This window comes from Notolepis coatsorum, assembly GCF_963971535.1.
Source record: "Notolepis coatsorum genome assembly, chromosome: 18".
In the NCBI taxonomy this organism is placed as follows: Eukaryota; Metazoa; Chordata; class Actinopteri; order Aulopiformes; family Paralepididae; genus Notolepis; species Notolepis coatsorum.
This window is the reverse complement of record NC_140182.1, coordinates 81,284,242-81,303,162: the sequence shown is the minus strand read 5'-3', so window position 1 is coordinate 81,303,162 and position 18,921 is coordinate 81,284,242. Positions and strand designations below refer to the sequence as shown.

At 41.5% G+C, this 18,921-nt stretch overlaps 1 protein-coding gene across 1 annotated transcript in view; it reads left to right on the top strand.

The window, feature by feature from the left end:
• The window catches only part of sspn (sarcospan (Kras oncogene-associated gene)), a 31,707-nt gene extending 13,369 nt beyond the window's left edge, over positions 1-18,338 (top strand). The window contains exons 2-3 of the mRNA XM_084334908.1: positions 6,067-6,153; positions 16,491-18,338. Of these exons, the coding sequence (XP_084191034.1) occupies positions 6,067-6,153; positions 16,491-16,850 (447 nt within the window). The 3' untranslated portion in view covers positions 16,851-18,338. The remainder of the gene's footprint in view (positions 1-6,066; positions 6,154-16,490) is intronic.
• The last annotated feature ends 583 nt before the right edge of the window (positions 18,339-18,921 follow it).

Here is an 18,921-nt window from a genome sequence, read left to right as displayed (position 1 = left end):
TGGTGCGCAACAATGCCTGCATACGCCCCTTCCGCCGGGGTGCTGTTTTCAGTTGACCCTTTTGGCGCCTGTCTCGTCCGCAGTGCTCCAGGCTCGGGTCTAAAGCCTGCTGCCTGGTTTAAGGGATCGACCCCTCTTGATGCCTGGCGTCATTGACCTCTCCGGGCCCCCTTTTTCCAGGGGATTCAGTCCCTTCAGTGGGTCTGGGTCTTCCTTCGCGCTCCGCTGCTACGGCCTTGCCACAGGGTTGAGTTTGCTCTTGACCCCGTGGTTTTTGGGGGCAGTAACGAGGGTTGTTCCTTCCGTTCGTTCCCTGGTGGCATGCGGGTTGTGCGTGTGCGTAGTCGTGGGGTCAAGCCACGGTCTGCTCACCCTGTGCGTTGAGTTGCTCGAGTTTCTCTTCGCATGGTCGGATCCGTCTCCCTCCCGTCCTCCAATAGGGAGGGTATCCCTCCATTAGGGAGGGTCAGGGGGCTCGGTCCTCTCCGGTCTGATGGTCGTGGGGGGCCTCAGCAGGGTACATTTGTCGAGCTTCTAGCTCCCGCTCAGCTCCTGTTATGCAATATGACGCTGAGCGGAAGCTAGCATGAAACAGAACGTAAGGTTATGTATATAACCAAGTTCTGTGAATGCTAGTGATGCTCAGCGTCTAGGCGCCACTGCGGCCCTTGATCTTTCATTGTGGTGAAATTTTTTGGGAAGGAGATGAGTGTGTGGCCCCACCCCTGCTTATATAGGCAGCAGATGGGGGTGTGGTCAGACGGATGTTGGTATGTAAAGGTACATTTTGAAATTATTCAGTGTATATACGCTGAAGTGAGATATATGCAATATGACGCTGAGCGTCACTAGCATTCACAGAACTTGGTTATATACATAACCTTACGTTTTCAATCAATCATCAGCAAAGTCGAGGTCATCCAGTTGTGTCCATAGTATCCAATGTATGCTGTTTTTCTTTCCTTTTGTGGTGGTCTTCATAATCCAGTCTATGACTAGGAGGAAGAGAAAGGGCGATAGGAGGCATCCCTGATATACACCAGTCTTGACCTAAAAACTCTGACAGTTGGCCTGCATGTAAAACTTTGCATGATGTTCCTTGATGGGTGTTTTGAATCAGAGTGATGATTTTCTCTGGGATATCATAATGCCTCAGCAGTTTCCACAGAGTCTCTCTATCCATGCTGTCAAAGGCTTTTTCATAGTCTATGAAGTTTATATATAGTGGAGAGTTCCATTCAATGGATTGATTGCTTGTTTCAAACTACAACACGGAGAGAGATATTCAGTATTCATAAATATTCATCATTATCTTGGTCAAGATTAGCAGATTAGAGAATGAAGGCCTGAGCCAAGTAATTAGTAGTAAGTAAGTGAGCAAGATATTCAGTGAAAGAAGGTCATTGAAGCGAAAGAAAAAGCATAAAACTTATATTTCCATCTGTAAAATATATGATCGATGCGAGATATCCCCAATTAATATATGACCCCTGAGGTGTTATCACCTCCAGTATAGTAGATTAAGATAAGATATTCCTTGGGGGAAATTCGGGCATCATAGCAGCATGGATGAGGGGGGAAGGGAGGTACAGGTATGGGCAGGGTAGAGACATAAATATAGGCAATAAATAAAATATGAATAGAGAAATATAAGAAAAAAATATATATAATGCAAAAGCATTATAAATGATTGAAGGTTTAGTGTAGCATGTCAACTCTACTCGTCAATCTCCATGGTCTACGGCCTTCTGTCTACGTTTCTTTCCACAATCCTGCATGTCTCTTAAACTTATAATACGAGTGGCTTCATTATCCCCTAATACTTCACCTGTAAATGTATTCTGTACACAGACACGCCTACCTGTCATCTGTCTAATCAGCATGTGCACACACACGCACGAGCACACACACACACACGCACAAGCACACACACACACACACACACACACACACACACAACACACACACACACACACTAACAGTTTATTTTAAAACCTTTGTTTACCCAGGGATGATTTGCTGAGCACACTTCAGCAACAATCTACTGTACTGTACGGTGATACAGTAACATACACCTGGTAGCTTTCCAGTACAACCACTGCTACAGTAACATACACCTGGTAGCTTCCCAGTATAACCACAGATAGAGTAACATACACCTGGTAGCTTCCCAGTATAACCACAGATAGAGTAACATACACCTGGTAGCTTCCCAGTATAACCAGATAGAGTAACATACACCTCTATATTCCCATCTGTTATTGATTTCCTTTAGTTTAGTTCAGGTTTTGTCTCTGCATTACGAAATACAGCATACAGTTCATGCATTATGAGTAATGATCATTTTCAGGACATTTATGAATAGTGCTTTCCTATGAACAATCACAAACATGATGAATTGTGTACTATATTTATATGGCTGCACTCTATCATTGTTTTATTTCTGAACAGACGTACACTTAGGAACACTTAGTAGCTCTCAGATAGCACTTCCACGAGAATAATTGTCTGTACTGTACAAGTAAGCAACAATGTGTTTGTACGAGACATAGTGGAACGCGTCGACTCGACAGTCTCTGCCAACTTATTCACGTTTGTTTTTCGAGATCATTGATTTAATGGTGGTTTAACTACTGAAATTGATATTAATTCCTCATCAGCATATAGAATGTGCTTAAACCCTTGTGGGCTGTTCGGGTCTGTGGGCCCACTTTTCATTGTTTACTAAAAGAGAAATGATACAATTAATTATCTTTTCAACCTGGCCTCGGCTCATCTTCTGTGAAAAACGTATGAAAGAACACATTTATATTACATGGTGTTCAGGTCTACTGGAAGTGTTGAAACTGTAGATGATAACAAGTAAACATGGTAAATATGAAACAGAAAGGTACACTGTGTACCTTCACTGTCTGCCTCCACCTTGTTTCATTCATATCTATTGAAAATAAACACGATTTATTCCATTCACGTCTTGATTATAATGAATTTGTTTCTTCACAGACATAACATTTTATCACACAAAGTGAATAGCACTTTTATTGATAAATGTGGTTTAGCGGAGGTAAATGGCAAATATTAACCATCTGTATTGCTTGTAACGAGATAAAGTTAATAACATCTTTACATAAATTGTTACGGCTTCATTGTTTTAAAATCCCAATAATGTTGAGGGTCCACCAGACCAGCGAACGCTGGGTGAGTAACAAAAAAACAGGAAGGCCACGCAAGGGTGAAGGTCACATTTTGTTTGCTTCTGCTTAATCAGACCACCGCACTGCTCTATCACAAGCGCTGTCCGCGATGAAAAACATCCTCAACACTTGCGCGTCCCAAGTTAGATCCTCACGAGATGCGGTCGAGTGGAAAAACACACACAGAGGACAAGAACTCTCCAGAAAACCCTGACCGCTTAAGAACCTGGGAAAAAAACATTCAAATGAGATGCTGCACGTTAGTCACAAGACTCCAATTGCTCTGAGAGAGGAACATGTTTGTTACCCAAAGGAGGGGGGTTTATCTAATTTGCCGTTGCTGTGATAATGTTATCAGATGACAACTTATGATGCTGAATTGTACAATGTTATTAAAGCTGAGTCGCAAACAACATTTATTTGAGAGACAAATACGACAGGAATCTTGTTTGCATGTTGTGTACAGTGTACATAGTTATATGACACCATATAGGATACAATTTTGCATAATTATATCAAGTTTAATGTGCATGGATTAAAGGTGCTGTAAGTGGTATTTTGCAGTAAACACAAAATACATGGTGTCCATTCCCACTTTATCCAATCGGGAGAGAGAACCCTAGATATTTGTACTTATTTCAAGAAATCTTGCCAAGCCAAATTAGCTTACTGCACTGGCATATTATTTTACTTGTTTCAAGGACACATTCGCTTAAAACTAGTTTTTATTTTGTCAGACCATTTTTGCAGTGTGGAGTTCTCTCTCCTAATTGGATAAAGTGGGAACAAGTTACCAGAACATGTTTTTTTTTTTTTTTTTTTTTTATAATTTTCTTTAACAAATGCATAAACAAACATGACAACATAAAATTAGATATACAATCATTAATTAACAGTGCACATCCAATGAAATCACCATTTAAATAAATGTCTTATACAAGATATACACCTAATACCTGCTATCTAATACCCTACACACATATGCTCTCGCTCGCTCCCCCCGGGCCCCCCATTGGATAATCCATCCATTATCATTCGCTCCTAACCAGGCACTACAATTATATGCAAGCTTTTATTCTCTCCACCACTTCTAACCACTTTGTAATTTTGGATTCACTGAGACCCAAAATTCTTGCTGTAGATATTTCTAGATAAATCACATCGAGATATGTGAGAATCCAGACCTTCCGGCAAATTTTTTCCGGTTGAAACCATCGTGATGCTATCAACTTTTTAGCCGCTGTGATACCAGATAAAACCAATCTCTTTAGCTGTATAGGTACTGCACACTCAAAAACATCATTCAACAGTAATATAGAGGGGTGTACAGGTATATTCAGAGTTAAGAGATTTGATAATTGCTGGATCACTTCTTTCCAGAATATCTTGACTGGTGGGCAGTCCCAATACATGTGCATAAATGTACCCTCGTCCCCATTTGTACATAAGGAGCATTTGGAGTCTTGTTTAAGACCCATTCTGTTCAGTCTTATAGGAGTCAAGTATGTCCTATGAATATAGTTAAGATTGATTTGTTGATGGTCCGGGTTCCGTGATGCAAGTCGAACATTTGCCCAGGCTTCTTGCCAATCAAAATCTATTTCCAGGTCTGGTATATCCCTCCTCCAGACTGAGTCTAGGTGGAGGATTTCATACGAGGACGTTAGTAATTGATGATAAAAATCTGATACAAAACCTCTCGATGTCTCTCTTTCATAGAATAATTTGTGGTATCTGTGGTGTACAATTGGTTAATGGGACACCGTGAGCCTTCAAACATAACAATAACTGTGCGTAGAAATAATATGTGGAACCGGTGAGATTACATTTTTTGTGTATTTCCTCATCACTACAAAAACCCTGTTTGTTGAAAACATCACCTAATGTGTGTATGCCCTGCTTTTCCCATCTAGGGAATCTTATAGGTCATTTTCCAATCAGGAGTGCATTGTTATTGAATAAGGGAGTATGATTATATGTGGGTTAGAATATTCTTTTTGTGTTTCACGCCATATCCGGATCGCATGAGTAATAATGGGGCCAAATTTCAGTTCGCATTGCTTAATTGATCATTTGGTGTATACTATGTCCTGCAGTCTATGTGGTGCTACTATATTTACTTCTAAATTTCTCCAGGATACTGATGCTTGGGGATCAAACCAGGTTGTCAGTGGTCTTAAAGTGTACGCCTTAAAATAGTGGAAAAAATCAGGAAATGCCATACCTCCGTCGGCTTTGTTTCTCTGTGCGGTGGATCTTTTTATACGTGGTGGTTTGTTATTCCAAATAAATTTGTATGCGGAAGAGTGTAATATTTTCCAGTAACCATCTGGAGGGGGTAACGGTAGCATTGAGCTGATGAAGTTGATTCTAGGTAGAACATCCATCTTAACTATTGATACCCGTGCCTGTACTGAGTTTGAAGTTTTGACCACCTGTCAAAGTCGTATTTGATTTTATTTTGGATTTTTATGTAATTGTGCTTCACCGTTTAGCTTATGGTAGGGAATACTTCAACTCCCAAACATCTAAAGTGTTTAACCATTGGTATCGCTTCTGGAAGGAGTATATTGTGAACATGTATTTTGTGTTTACTGCAGAGCGGAGGGACTGGGAGACCCATGTTACTGACCAAACACTCTGTATCAGTGATGGCTGTCGGAGTGTAGAGCTATTATTTTAACATGTAGACCACTTGTTTTTAACAAATAAATACAACTTACAGCACCTATTTGTATAAGTATACTCTTTCTGCTAAATAAAGATGACGCAAATTATGATCGCATACAGTGTCTTGTGTAAAATGTTGCTACTGAAATCAATGACTTGAACTAAACAACGTTGACCTTTCTCTCTTGCTGTCCTGTCATAGTTGATTGTGGTCTCCCTCCTTGGCTTCATCCTCTACTGCATCACCTACCTTCCAGATGAAAGGAACTCTATGCAATTCATTGCCAAGGTGAGTTAATGCACGCGCACACGTTTCCTGTACTCACCAATACAATCTGAGATAAATCACTCTCTAACTGGCAATCTGCCAACACACACACACACACACACACACACACACACACACACACACACACACACACACACACACACACACACACACACACACACACACACACACACACACACACACACACACACACACACACACACACACACACACACACACACACACACACACACACACACACACACACACACACACACACACACACACACACACACACACACACACACACACACACACACACACACACACACACACACACACACACACACACACACACACACACACACACACACACACACACACACACACACACACACACACACACACACACACACACACACACACACACACACACACACACACACACACACACACACACACACACACACACACACACACACACACACACACACACACACACACACACACACACACACACACACACACACACACACACACACACACACACACACACACACACACACGACTCATTCCAGTCAACACGAGGAAGGAGTGTGTCTGTGTATTTGCAGTAATAATACTTAGGTCCCCTGTATAGAATTTCCAGTTAAGAGGCTCAGAAAAGAACCGTATCACCATATCAACTCTGAACTCCATTGCCTATACCCTAGGCTCTGTTACCCATACTGTATGCACTTTGAACTCTGTTGCCTATACTCAATTGATACCTACCTAGTAGTACCTACTGCTTTCAATGTCTACAACTGCCCTACACTGTAAGCATAGTAATCATAATAATCACAACAACCTACCTCATACTATAGTCTACCCATATAACTTTGTATAGTAGCATGTACATTAGTGCTGTATATACCATATATACACACATTTATATACAATATTTTTATTTACCACATATATATATCCATATCAGAATATACCTGCATATAATCCTTCTATATACCTACTTATACACCTGCATAAAACTCTGCATGATAGCATGTACTGTACAATAATGCTGAATAAACCATATATATATATATTTATTCTTACCGTATACAGTATATATATATCCACATCTATCTGTACATACCTGCATAGAATCCATTTTACATACTGTATCTGTAGATACTATATATATATCTGTACAGTACATATCCCTTACATACTCTTACTAGTTACGCTGATGGCCAGTTTGACTTACTACCATAGTGTCTTTATACCTGTATCACTGTACATACTGTATGTATAAACTCTGTACATCTGATTACCACTACACTCAGTAGTACTCATTTCTATATTGTATACCCAGTTTAATCACCTGTACATTGTATATTACACTTTACTGTTACATTTGCACTCTGGTTGGATGCCAAACTTATTTTCATTGTACTGTACTTGTGCTGTATAATGACAATACATTTTAATCTAATCTAATCTAAGGCTGCAACTACATGGCAGGACCGGTATGGAAGTACTATGGATGGGAAACTGTACAGTCCGTAGTATAGATGCCATTAATCAGCTTTACTGTTTGCAAAAGCGCTCTACAGGGTGCCTATGGGTAGATGAGTAGATTTATCAGATGTGACTTGATTGTGTAATATAAATGGCCATACGATGTACGCAGATGGAATTTCTTCGCAATTAAAATCAACCCACCAATGTTTGCCACTGAGACTCAGGTCCCTGAGCATATAGTTTTATTGGAAAGCATTATAGGATATTGTAATTTGTACATTTGAAACACTGATATTGTGATTTGAAACCGAGTGAAGTCCAGGCACTCTGAGAATACAAGTGGATGCTTTGACACACTAAGTATGATTTAAGTACCATTCAAGCTTGTCACAGTATTTAGGTAATTGTAAAGCGACGATTGCCAGATTTATGACCAATATAGAAACGTGAAAGACTTTTATAAACATCAAAAGATGAGGTGGACAAATGCCACGAGGACCACTCATGTCCACCATATTCCACCACTGGGACCACACATAATAATTATTTTTATTATTATTATTATTATTATTATTATTATTATTATTATTATTATTATTATTATTATTATTATTATTATTATTATTATTATTATTATTATTATTATTATTATTATTATTATTATTATTATTATTATTATTATTATTATTATTATTACTTTATTTGTATAGCACCTTTTATACAAGAATTGGAGGCCAAAATTCTTCACAGCAGTAATGTAGACAGAAAATAGACATAGGAATACAATTAGCATAAAACTGGCATAAATATAGACAGGCATAAAATGAGCAGATAATTTACATAAAATGAGCAGATAATTTACATAAAATTAACATAGAATTGACTAAATAAAAGCACTGCCTAAAGTGCAGACATAAAATATGAGTATAAAATGGACAACATGCACGTTATCACAATATTGATTTGTGCTAATACGCTTGAAGTTGTTAATAAATGAGAGGCACCTCAATTGATTGTGCTATGAATCAAAATACTGTATCCCTTGGCTGTCCACTTGTCCACCATATTTTGCCGCCGGGAGGACCACACATGTCCACCATATTCTGCCACTGGGACCACACATGTCCACCATATTCTGCCACTGGGACCACACATGTCCACCATATTCTGCCACTGGGACCACACATGTCCACCATATTCTGCCAGTGGGACCACACATGTCCACCATATTCTGCCAGTGGGACCACACATGTCCACCATATTCTGCCACTGGGACCACACATGTCCACCATATTCTGCCACTGGGACCACACATGTCCACCATATTCCACCAGTGGGACCACACATGTCCACCATATTCTGCCACTGGGACCACACATGTCCACCATATTCCACCAGTGGGACCACACATGTCCACCATATTCTGCCACTGGGACCACACATGTCCACCATATTGTGCCAGTGGGACCATCAGTCATAAGTCTTTTTAAGTTTGGCCTTTAATTAAAGCATTTAAGCCCATATGGAAAAGCAAAAGACTTTAGAAACGTTTAGACATTTATAGTGAAAGAATGATATTGTGACAGTTATCCCTACACTCCTACAGTATATGCATCCATCATTGTATATGTACGCCTTGTCTCCATTAGCTATGTTCAGCCTGGCTAGGGCTATAGCCATGGCCAGGTTCGGTATGATATGGTTGGGTTTGCGTCTCCATTGCATATCTTGTAAACACTCCGGTTCACACGAATTCACACCAACAAGGTACACAAGCTAAACCATGACGATACAACAGTCCCAGCCAGGTCTGGCCAGGTTGTGAAAGGTGTCTGTCTCAGCCGGGGTCCAGCCAGGTTCTGAAGACAATGGAGACGCTCACTGTGTGCCAGACAGGCCACAGTACGGCTAACCCCTCGCAGTGATTGATTTTTAAAAACATTTAAATTTAGTTTATTTGGACGGGACAATGCAAAATTAAGGCTAATTTCCATCCGTTGTCCCCAAGCATAAAAACAGGACTCATTGATTGATTGATTGATTGATTGATTGATTGATTGAAATTTGTATTAACAGATTGCAGAATGGGTACAATACAGTACGGCTCAATATACACAATTGTTAAGGGGATGCAGACCAGAGAAAGACTTTCGTCTTGTTTACATCAGGGTCCCCCATTTTCAATTCATCATAACATTTATGACATACACAACATGTACTGTTTCTTTACACAGAGTTTCTAAAAGAGAATATATACATTTGAGGGGGAAGAAACTGCACATTGGTGGGGGGTGGCGGGGGGTTTGGACATTTACCGGGGCCAGTTTTGAATTGCAGACTCCCGTAGGTGCTCTTTAAGAGCGGTTTTAAAGGTGGGTAGGGATTCACATTCTTTTACGGCTTTGGGTAGGGCGTTCCACATTGATGTGGCATAATCGCGAAACGTATTTAGTCTCTTGTTTGAGCCGAATCTGGGTTGAACATGATTTGTGGAACTCCCTCTGGTGTTGTGGTCGTGGTATTCACTGACCTTTTGGGAAGTATTTCGACATGTTCATGGGAATCTTAGTAGTGTAGTGTATCTTGTAGACCAGATCCATTGCAAGTTGCTGTACTCTGTCGTCTACTCTAAGCCATCCTAGGTTGTCAAAATGGGCAGGGGTGAGGTGGGTTTTAGGAGTAAGGTCAAGCAGTAGTCTGACCAGTTTGTTTTGTGATGTTTGTAATCTTGTTTTTAGTGCCTTTGAGGTGCTTTGGTACCATGAGGTGCAAGCATAGTCGTAGTACCCTTGAAAGAGTGCTCTTGTTAGAGTCTTCAGGGTATTCTTGTTTACCAGAGAGGAGATCCGGTACAAGAATCTTGTTTGTTGATTGACTTTTTTGATTACATTGGTTGCCATTTTGTCACAGGAAAGATTTGCCTCTGGATGGAACCCAGGTATGTAATTTATCTTTCCTTGTGACAATATTGTCACCCACTGTAATAGAGAAGCTGTTGGCCTGGCTGAGTTTGTTATTTGATCCAAAGAGAATGGACTCTGTTTTACCCAGGTGTAATGATAGTTTGTTATCAGCGAGCCAGGTGCAGATTCTGCCGAGGGCTTTTTCAACCTGTAACTTGTCCCTGTCAGAGACCAGCAGGGCTGAGTCATCCGCGAACAGGAACAAGTTGCAGTCACAAGCCGACATGTCATTTGCATAAATTAGGAACAGTAATGGTCCTAGTATGCTTCCTTGTGGAACACCACAGCTCACTGGGAGGGAGGGGGAGTAGTGTACCGTTTACCTCCACCATCTGTTCTCTTCCCTCCAGGTAGGATTGCATCCAGCTCACTGATGAACTATCAAAACTAGGGATGCTCGATATTGGCTTTTTTACCGATACCGATATTCCGATATTGTCCAACTCTTAATTTCCGATACCGATATCAACCGATACCGATATATGCAGGGTTCCCCCCCCCCCCCCCCCCCCCCAAAAACTGAATAATTTCAGGTAACTAATAATTTCACTGGATATATATATAACAAATATTGTTATTGTTTTTTTCTTTTTTTTAAACCAATACCGATATTTTCCGATATCACATTTTACTGCCGATATCGGCCGATAATATTGGTCGGCCGATAATATCGGACATCCCTAATCAAAACCAATCGCTTTTAGCTTGTCAATCAGAATGGAGTGATTGACAGTGTCAACATAATGAAGTGCCTAAGTACATTATTTACATTATCTCAAAACACTCACCAATGAGTATTGCAGGACACTAATTTGGCCTATCAGAAGCTAACCGCAGTAGCTAAAATTATTTGAATTATTATATTATATGAATGAAATTGAACATTTCAATATCCGTTTAATCTTGTGACAAAGTTTTAGAGTTCAATCTTGCTCTGTTTTAGAGAAAAAGGGGTATAAAGAATTGCAGTAACTACAAAATCACTGGATAGTCAAATAACTTTAAAGCCATTTTTCCCAGTTTCACTATTTGCGTAGTCACTGCGGTTAGCTTCTGCAGGGCAGTATAGTTACTGCAGTTAGCTTCTGCAGGGCAGTATAGTCACTGCGGTTAGCTTCTGCAGGGCAGTATAGTCACTGCGGTTAGCTTCTGCAGGGCAGTATAGTCACTGCGGTTAGCTTCCGCAGGGCAGTGTAGTCACTGCGGTTAGCTTCTGCAGGGCAGTATAGTCACTGCGGTTAGCTTCCGCAGGGAAGTATAGTCACTGCGGTTAGCTTCCGCAGGGCAGTGTAGTCACTGCGGTTAGCTTCCATAGGGCAGTAAACAACATGAAGAGAGCTCTGGGCCCCGTTCCTCGTACGTGGTTCAACTAAGTCGATCAAATGTCAGAAATGAGGCTATCTCGGTTTCTCAAAGGCTGATTCGCGCTCAAACAATCGCGTTAATTCGAACCAGACTTCAGTAATCAGGATAATTGCGCGTGCCCATCCTACTTCAAAAGGGGGACGCGTCGATCACAGAAACCATGATTTTCTAACGGAGTATAATGGCAAGTAAAGTTTAAAAAAATTGCGTATTTTTTCAACACTGACAAGCAGGAGATGATAATGAACGCTTATGAAGAATACAAGACCATAATCATGGCAATCCAACACCACCACTGCTGCGAGAGCAAGACAAGAAGCATGGCAAAATATCGCAGACAAGTGTTGGGAAAATGTATAGGCAAATTTTAAGTGCCTCATTACCCCAATCAATCAGATTATATATTTTCTAATGTGCCTGCTGGCAGTAGGCTTAATGGAATGAATCATCGAATGAGATCTTGCTAGCAAAAATAATTATTTCAACTCTTTCAGAATAAGTAGATAAAAACAAGCCCAGAGTATCTAATTGATACGAATTAATAGATTCTTATGAGGATAATGGATATATGTACTGTATGCGCTTAGGTATCATGTACTATATAAATACATGTATGTGTAGATCAGGGGTTCCCAAAGTTTTCAGGCCGCGACCCCCGAAATAACGGTGTTAGAGAGCCCCCACTATTATAGGAGGTGGTTGAAACATGCAAACGTTCACACGCACTAATAAGCATTGGAGGCTTTTAACACGCACAATAACTACACAATAACAAAATAATCAAACAACCATAAAATGAATACATATAGTACGTTTCATTTAGAAGGCTAATGTTCAACTCACCTAATGAGATGGATGGGAGCACAACAAGTCCAGTCTGGGTTTTATTTTGTAGACAGCGACTCAGACTTGTAGTGACAGATTGAGTCCATTAATTTTAGCAAATATGCAAGACAAATATGCTAGCCTTGTTATCCAGTCGGCATCGGAGGTGGGCAGCGAGCTGGGACGCATTATCCGTCAGAAAGAGGGTGCTTCATCCCGCAGCTCAAACAGGTGTCGGAAATCCATAGGTTGAATATGATTTATTATCAACATTTTAGGTATATTATTTTACATTTCAAAAGCATTTCTTTTACCAGTTTAATGTATTTTAATTGTTTTTAATTATAGGCCTATTTCACACATTCTATGAAATCAATACATTTTGGAAATCATCTCCCCCCCCCCCCTGCTGCTTGCAACCCCTCTAGAAAAACTAAGCTCAAAAACATTATTCAGAATGGTATAATGGGATCTCTGAGGAAGGGAGCTGCCATTTTCTTCCGAGGGAGTGTCAAGCTTATCCAGCTAACTTCAGTTAGCCTGCACTGGAGCATATTCAAGTTTATGGATGTGTTTCTATAGTGATTTTGCCAAACTTGCTTTGTGGAACCGAAAAGCCGGACTTATGTCAAGTTATCCTGAAAACGTACGGGAACGGGGCCCTGGACTCTACTCGGTTGCCGGGAGCCGTGTTGCCTTTTGGATCTCAGAAAATGTCTCTCTAAAGCGGTGTGCTCTACGCTCAGACGCGAGGCTCAACGAATCCCAATGTACTTGTAAACACATCCTCTGGCAAACAGCCATCCTCCAGATTTCACAAGCTGTTCTGAAATCAACATAAATACCATTTCAAATCAAGCAACACATGCCCTCGCATAATTCCATAAGCAAGTATGGAACCGAGAGTAAACACAGCCATCAATCGGGTTGTTTGTTATATAAGAAGTGGGTTTAGACAAAGGGTTAACGTCATTGAGATCGTGTAATTGGCGAAACTACCCAAAGCCCCCATATCGCGTATTACTTGTTGTATTTTTAGACGCACTCTGACAGGCAGCGCACTGTCGTGTTCTCTCAGCTTGGGAGGTGGTGGGAGCGTATAGCTGCAGGGGCTTCTCAGATGAACCGCGTCTGCTCTTTGTTAAGAGCGCGGCTCACGGTCTTTATAAGGTTCAGACCCTGGCCAGTAGCCAGAATCTGGAGGTATTTATTGTCTGCTGTGTGGAAATAAACATTGGCACGGGGTAACCCTACTGGGATTGAAAGATGATACGAGCAGACAGTGAGCGACAGCAGCATAACGGGATCTCCGAGCCCACCATTGCTATTATGTGTTGCTTGTGGACCAGCACACGTGAGATAACGGTTTAAAATAGCGTGCTCGTTCCGTATGCTGAAAGGCGTGTTGTTCTTTAAACCCCTCCAGATGTCTTTTCAACCCCGAAAAACGTTTCTAGATCGAGTAACAATTTTTTCTTTCCACCAAATGTCAATAAACCACTGAAAATGGCTTAGCAGCATCTCTACATCTTTATGGAACCATGAATACGCAAACTGGCAACAATCAAAGCTATTTAACACAGTTTCAGGAGAAGGGATTTATGATCCATGATCAGCAGTTCACTATTTCTCTTCATCGATGAGCCAAGAGCTAATTACTTCTCTCCCACATTCTGTGGGAGAGTGGGCCGACCACTTTCCCCAACGAGCCAATCCTCTCTCATTACTGAATTCTCACGTGGAACCATTACCTCCGATGGCTCTCAGGTGTTCGCCTTTGATTATCACCAGGTGTTCCCCGTCAGCCAAGGCGGTATATAACCCCAGACACCAGCCAAGCTTCGGCTTCGCACGTCCCACCTCCACCCCCAGTGACAGCCCTGCTACCTCCGGGCCCCTGATAGCAACTTCCATCTGGTGGGTTGCCCAGCCATCGGGTTACAGAAATCAGACTCTGCTTCCCCTCCTGCCATTGAGTGTTACGTGGGAAGGGCCGCGGCCGCCAGGGCTCCCCTTCCTCAAATCCAGGGCCCTTCTCCGGGAGGGCTCCCCTCCTCTTGCCGTGCAGGCCAGGGACAAGGTTCCTCTTCCCCGGTTCAAACAGGGGCCTTGTCTGGAAGGTCCATGACCTCCTCCTGTCATGCAGGCCAGGGACAAGGCTCCCCTTCCCCAGGCCCTAAAGGGGCTTTGTCTGTGAGGGCTCTGTAAGGATTGTTGAAGCAGTTTCTCTCATCAGTGTTGGACTATGGATATGTCATTTATAGAACTGCTGCTCCTTCCACCCTTAAACTCCTAGACACCGTCGATCATTCTGCATTACTGGTGATATGGTACTCACCATTGTATCCTGTTTGACGAAGTGGATCGGTCTTCTCTGGCAGAGAAAATAAACGTTGGTTTATTTAAAGTCTTTATTGTCTGAAAGCTACCACCTTATATCGTAATGATGCTGGATTAGAACTTTGGAGCCTATCTAACTTGCTCACATGACTGGCTTTATGCTTAAGGTCCCTGAGCAGCACTGTCTGGATTTGAAAAGTCAGCCTTTTATTTAGTGCCCCAATTTCTTGGAATGATCTTCAATTCTCTACTAACTTATGGACAATTTAAAACCATGAGTACAAGCTCTTCCTCTCCAGGGGAAATGTGAAAAGGGTGCTCTGGTGACAAGTTCTGCACAATAACAATTTGTATAGTCATGCCTCCAAGAGGAGTTACCCATGAAAAACATGTTGAGTGAAGGGGATGTTTAAAGTACACAAGCAATTACTGTTCTGGAGCAATACAACATGAACTTACACAACCTGACATCTGTACATATACCTACTCTTACTAGTTATGCTGCTGGCCAGTATGACTTACTACCATAGTGTCTTTATACCTGTATCACTGTACATATTAATACTACTCTGTACATACATTTGATTAGCACTATTACTCAGTAGTACTAATTTATATATTTTATACCCAGTTTAATCACCTGTACATTGTATATTACTATTGCGCTTTACTGTTACATTATTTGCACTCTGGTTGGATGCCACACTTTTTTGTTGTACTGTACTTGTGTTTAATCAAATCTAATGTTAACTGTAAATTGAGTTGATTTAGAATACAATTCCCAGATTTCTATATCATACAATCCTATTAAGTTCTTATAAATGTAAGCTTCTAATGTAAAATTATATAAATAGATATTAAATTATGACTAGTTAGTGGGAAAACATGTTCTGACTGCACATGTGTAGCAAGTCGGAGTCAATTAAAGACCTGAAGTGTTTTATAATCCAGTCCCGTGATTTTATACCATCCTTGCTATGAATAATGCCCACATTTCCCCTCTGGATGAGATTCGTTTTACTGTACTTGTGCTGTATAATGACAATTATATGGCAGTGGCTCAGGTCGTCTGGTAATCAGAATTCATTCACCGGTTCAATTCCCGCTCCTGTCCTTGAGCAAGACACTTAACCCCTAATTGCTCCTGATGAGCAGGTTGTGAATGTGTGAATGTGTTAACAACATTTGGGATAAATGTGGGATAAAAGCTGCTATATAAATGCACCATGTACCATTTTATTTACCATTTACAATAAATCTGAATCTAATCTATTAAAAAAATCCCAAACAACCGGAAACCTGGAATTCCTACTGTACCACCCTCTGACCGTGTCATTCCTGTCCTCTCTTTGTCCTTCGCAGCTCCTGTACTTCGTCCTATGTACGATAGGCCTGGTCATCTCAGTGCTGGTCATGGCCTTCTCGGGACACCACTACAAGCAGGCCAGCAGCTTTGAATGCGAGCAGGCGGGGGACGACTGCGTCTGCAAGCTGGACAAAGAAGACCCCATCGCTCGCACCTTCACCTACACGGGGGTCAGTGACTGCGAGGTGATCTCGGGCACGCTCACGCTGTACTTCCTGCTCCAGATCGTGCTGAACCTGGCCCAGGCGCTGGTGTGCGCCGCCGGGGCCTTCGTCATGTGGAAGCACCGCTACCAGGTCTTCTTCGTGGGCCTGCAGATCGGCGCTCCCTCCGTCCAGAAGTGGCAGAAGGTGTGACGCGGCCCCCGGGATCCACAGAGGGACGTTGGCCATGTTTATACATGCACGCCGGCTCTTATAAGAGAAACTAAAGTCGCAACTTCGTCCTTCAACTGTGGCGCATGAACTGGAAACAACTATCAAAGGAGAAAGGTTCAGCAACTCTTGGAGGCCGATGGATGTTCTAAAAATAATGTTCTTTATTAATACGATTATTTTTAGAACATCCATCGGTCTCCAAGAGTTGCTGAATTGTTCTCCTTTACCTGCTCATATACCCATAAGGTGTTTATAGGCACTATGGCTACGTTCACACTGCAAGCCTTTAGTGCTCAATTCTCATTTATTGCTCAGATCTGATTTGTTTTTGTTTGGCTGTTCACATTCGTTTTTAAATGTGGCCAATATCAGATTCCAGTGTGAACCGGTCACGCTCATGAACTGTCCTGCATGCAAAATAAACAATAAAGAAGATGGATGTAAAAAATGTAACCTGTATTTGATTTAGGACCGCATATGAAAGTGGCCCGAATTGAAAAGATCAGATTCCATGCGATTTGTGCTGTTCACACAATTATGAAAATGAATCTAATCTGAGTCACATAAGATTTGGGCCACTTTCGTTTGCAATGTGAACGTAGCCTTTGATATCCCAAGTGCCAGTATCTCCGTATACATGAGTGAAGTATTACCATGGAAATGGTACACAGACCACACAACACAAAAGGGAATAAAGGTATCTCTTCCAGGTTTCTCATAACCAGGATAACGGCTTATCTGGCTTCTTGTAAACAGGATATGATGTTCACACAGACAAAAACAGAATAATTAAACACAACGATTATTAATGGGGTATCGGTGTGCATATAAATGCAGTCACTGTTCAGTTAAATCAGTATGGAGAGAGCAGGGGTGCGTTGGTGATTTCAAAGCTGGTTGCACTGTGTTTTAATGACGCCACATGCACGCTCGCTCCCGCGCATGCGCATAAATGTTCCCTCGCGTGTGCACAGACTAAAGACAATGCCCAATTGCCTCTACGAATGGAATGTAACACATTTCATTAACAAGTTTTGTGTGAATGTATCTGACAACGTATTTTAACACACCTGACGACCTGCGCTATTGTTATGCAAAGTAGCCAGGTGGGTACTTAGCGAGTTGGCGCATCAGTCGAGTGCAGCGCATTCCTGTGTGCACGCGCGTGCACATCCGTACGTGCGCGTGCTTCTGCTCACAGAGCCGGTTGCTCGGCGTGCAACCCCGTCCCATGAGCAACACACCCCTGGGAGAGAGTACGATGCCATCTGCAGCGATTACGGACAGACACATAGTTCTTACCAGTTTGTTTTGTGCATAAGTGTGTGATTTCATTTATCTCAATTAATATATGCTTTTTTGGGGTGGTTATATTTTACCATAATATGTTTTTGCACAAATTTTGTATACCATATTGATAACTTTATACTTGCAGTTGTCCATGTCATATAAATTATTTTAATAAGTGATGTGCAAACAAACTCGCCAGTCTGTTGTGTTCAGACGTCTCGATAGTCGTTGCAGCCTTATTGACGAATTGCCTGTTTTACAAAATGACTATACACAGCACTTAACACATTCGGGGCCAACCACGTATATATACGTGTTTTGGATCAAATGCTTGACGGCCAACCACGTATATATACGTGGTAAGGTTGTTTTGGCTTTTATTCCATTGTAATATCCTACTCAATGTCACCAAGCGGCACTGCAGATTTACCCTACTCTTGGAATTCGGAAAAGTGCATTACCGGCCAGATCCTCGTAGGGGCGCTGTCTCGATAATGCAGTGTTCCCTGTTACAGACCGGTGTTTTTTTTTTAAATTTTGTATAAATGGGCTTTTCTGTTAGCCTAAAGCTATGCGTGTAGTCGATGGCCTGGAATAGTTTTTGGGACGCTGAATTCAGTATGCAGTAAAGGAATATATCATCAGCCAATGGACATATCTACCAGATGGCGATCGATAACTGGGAAATCCTTTTTGCAGTCCAACCGGCCACAGGTAAGAGCTTTTTCACATAAATTACATGCTGATCAGGCCTTGTTAT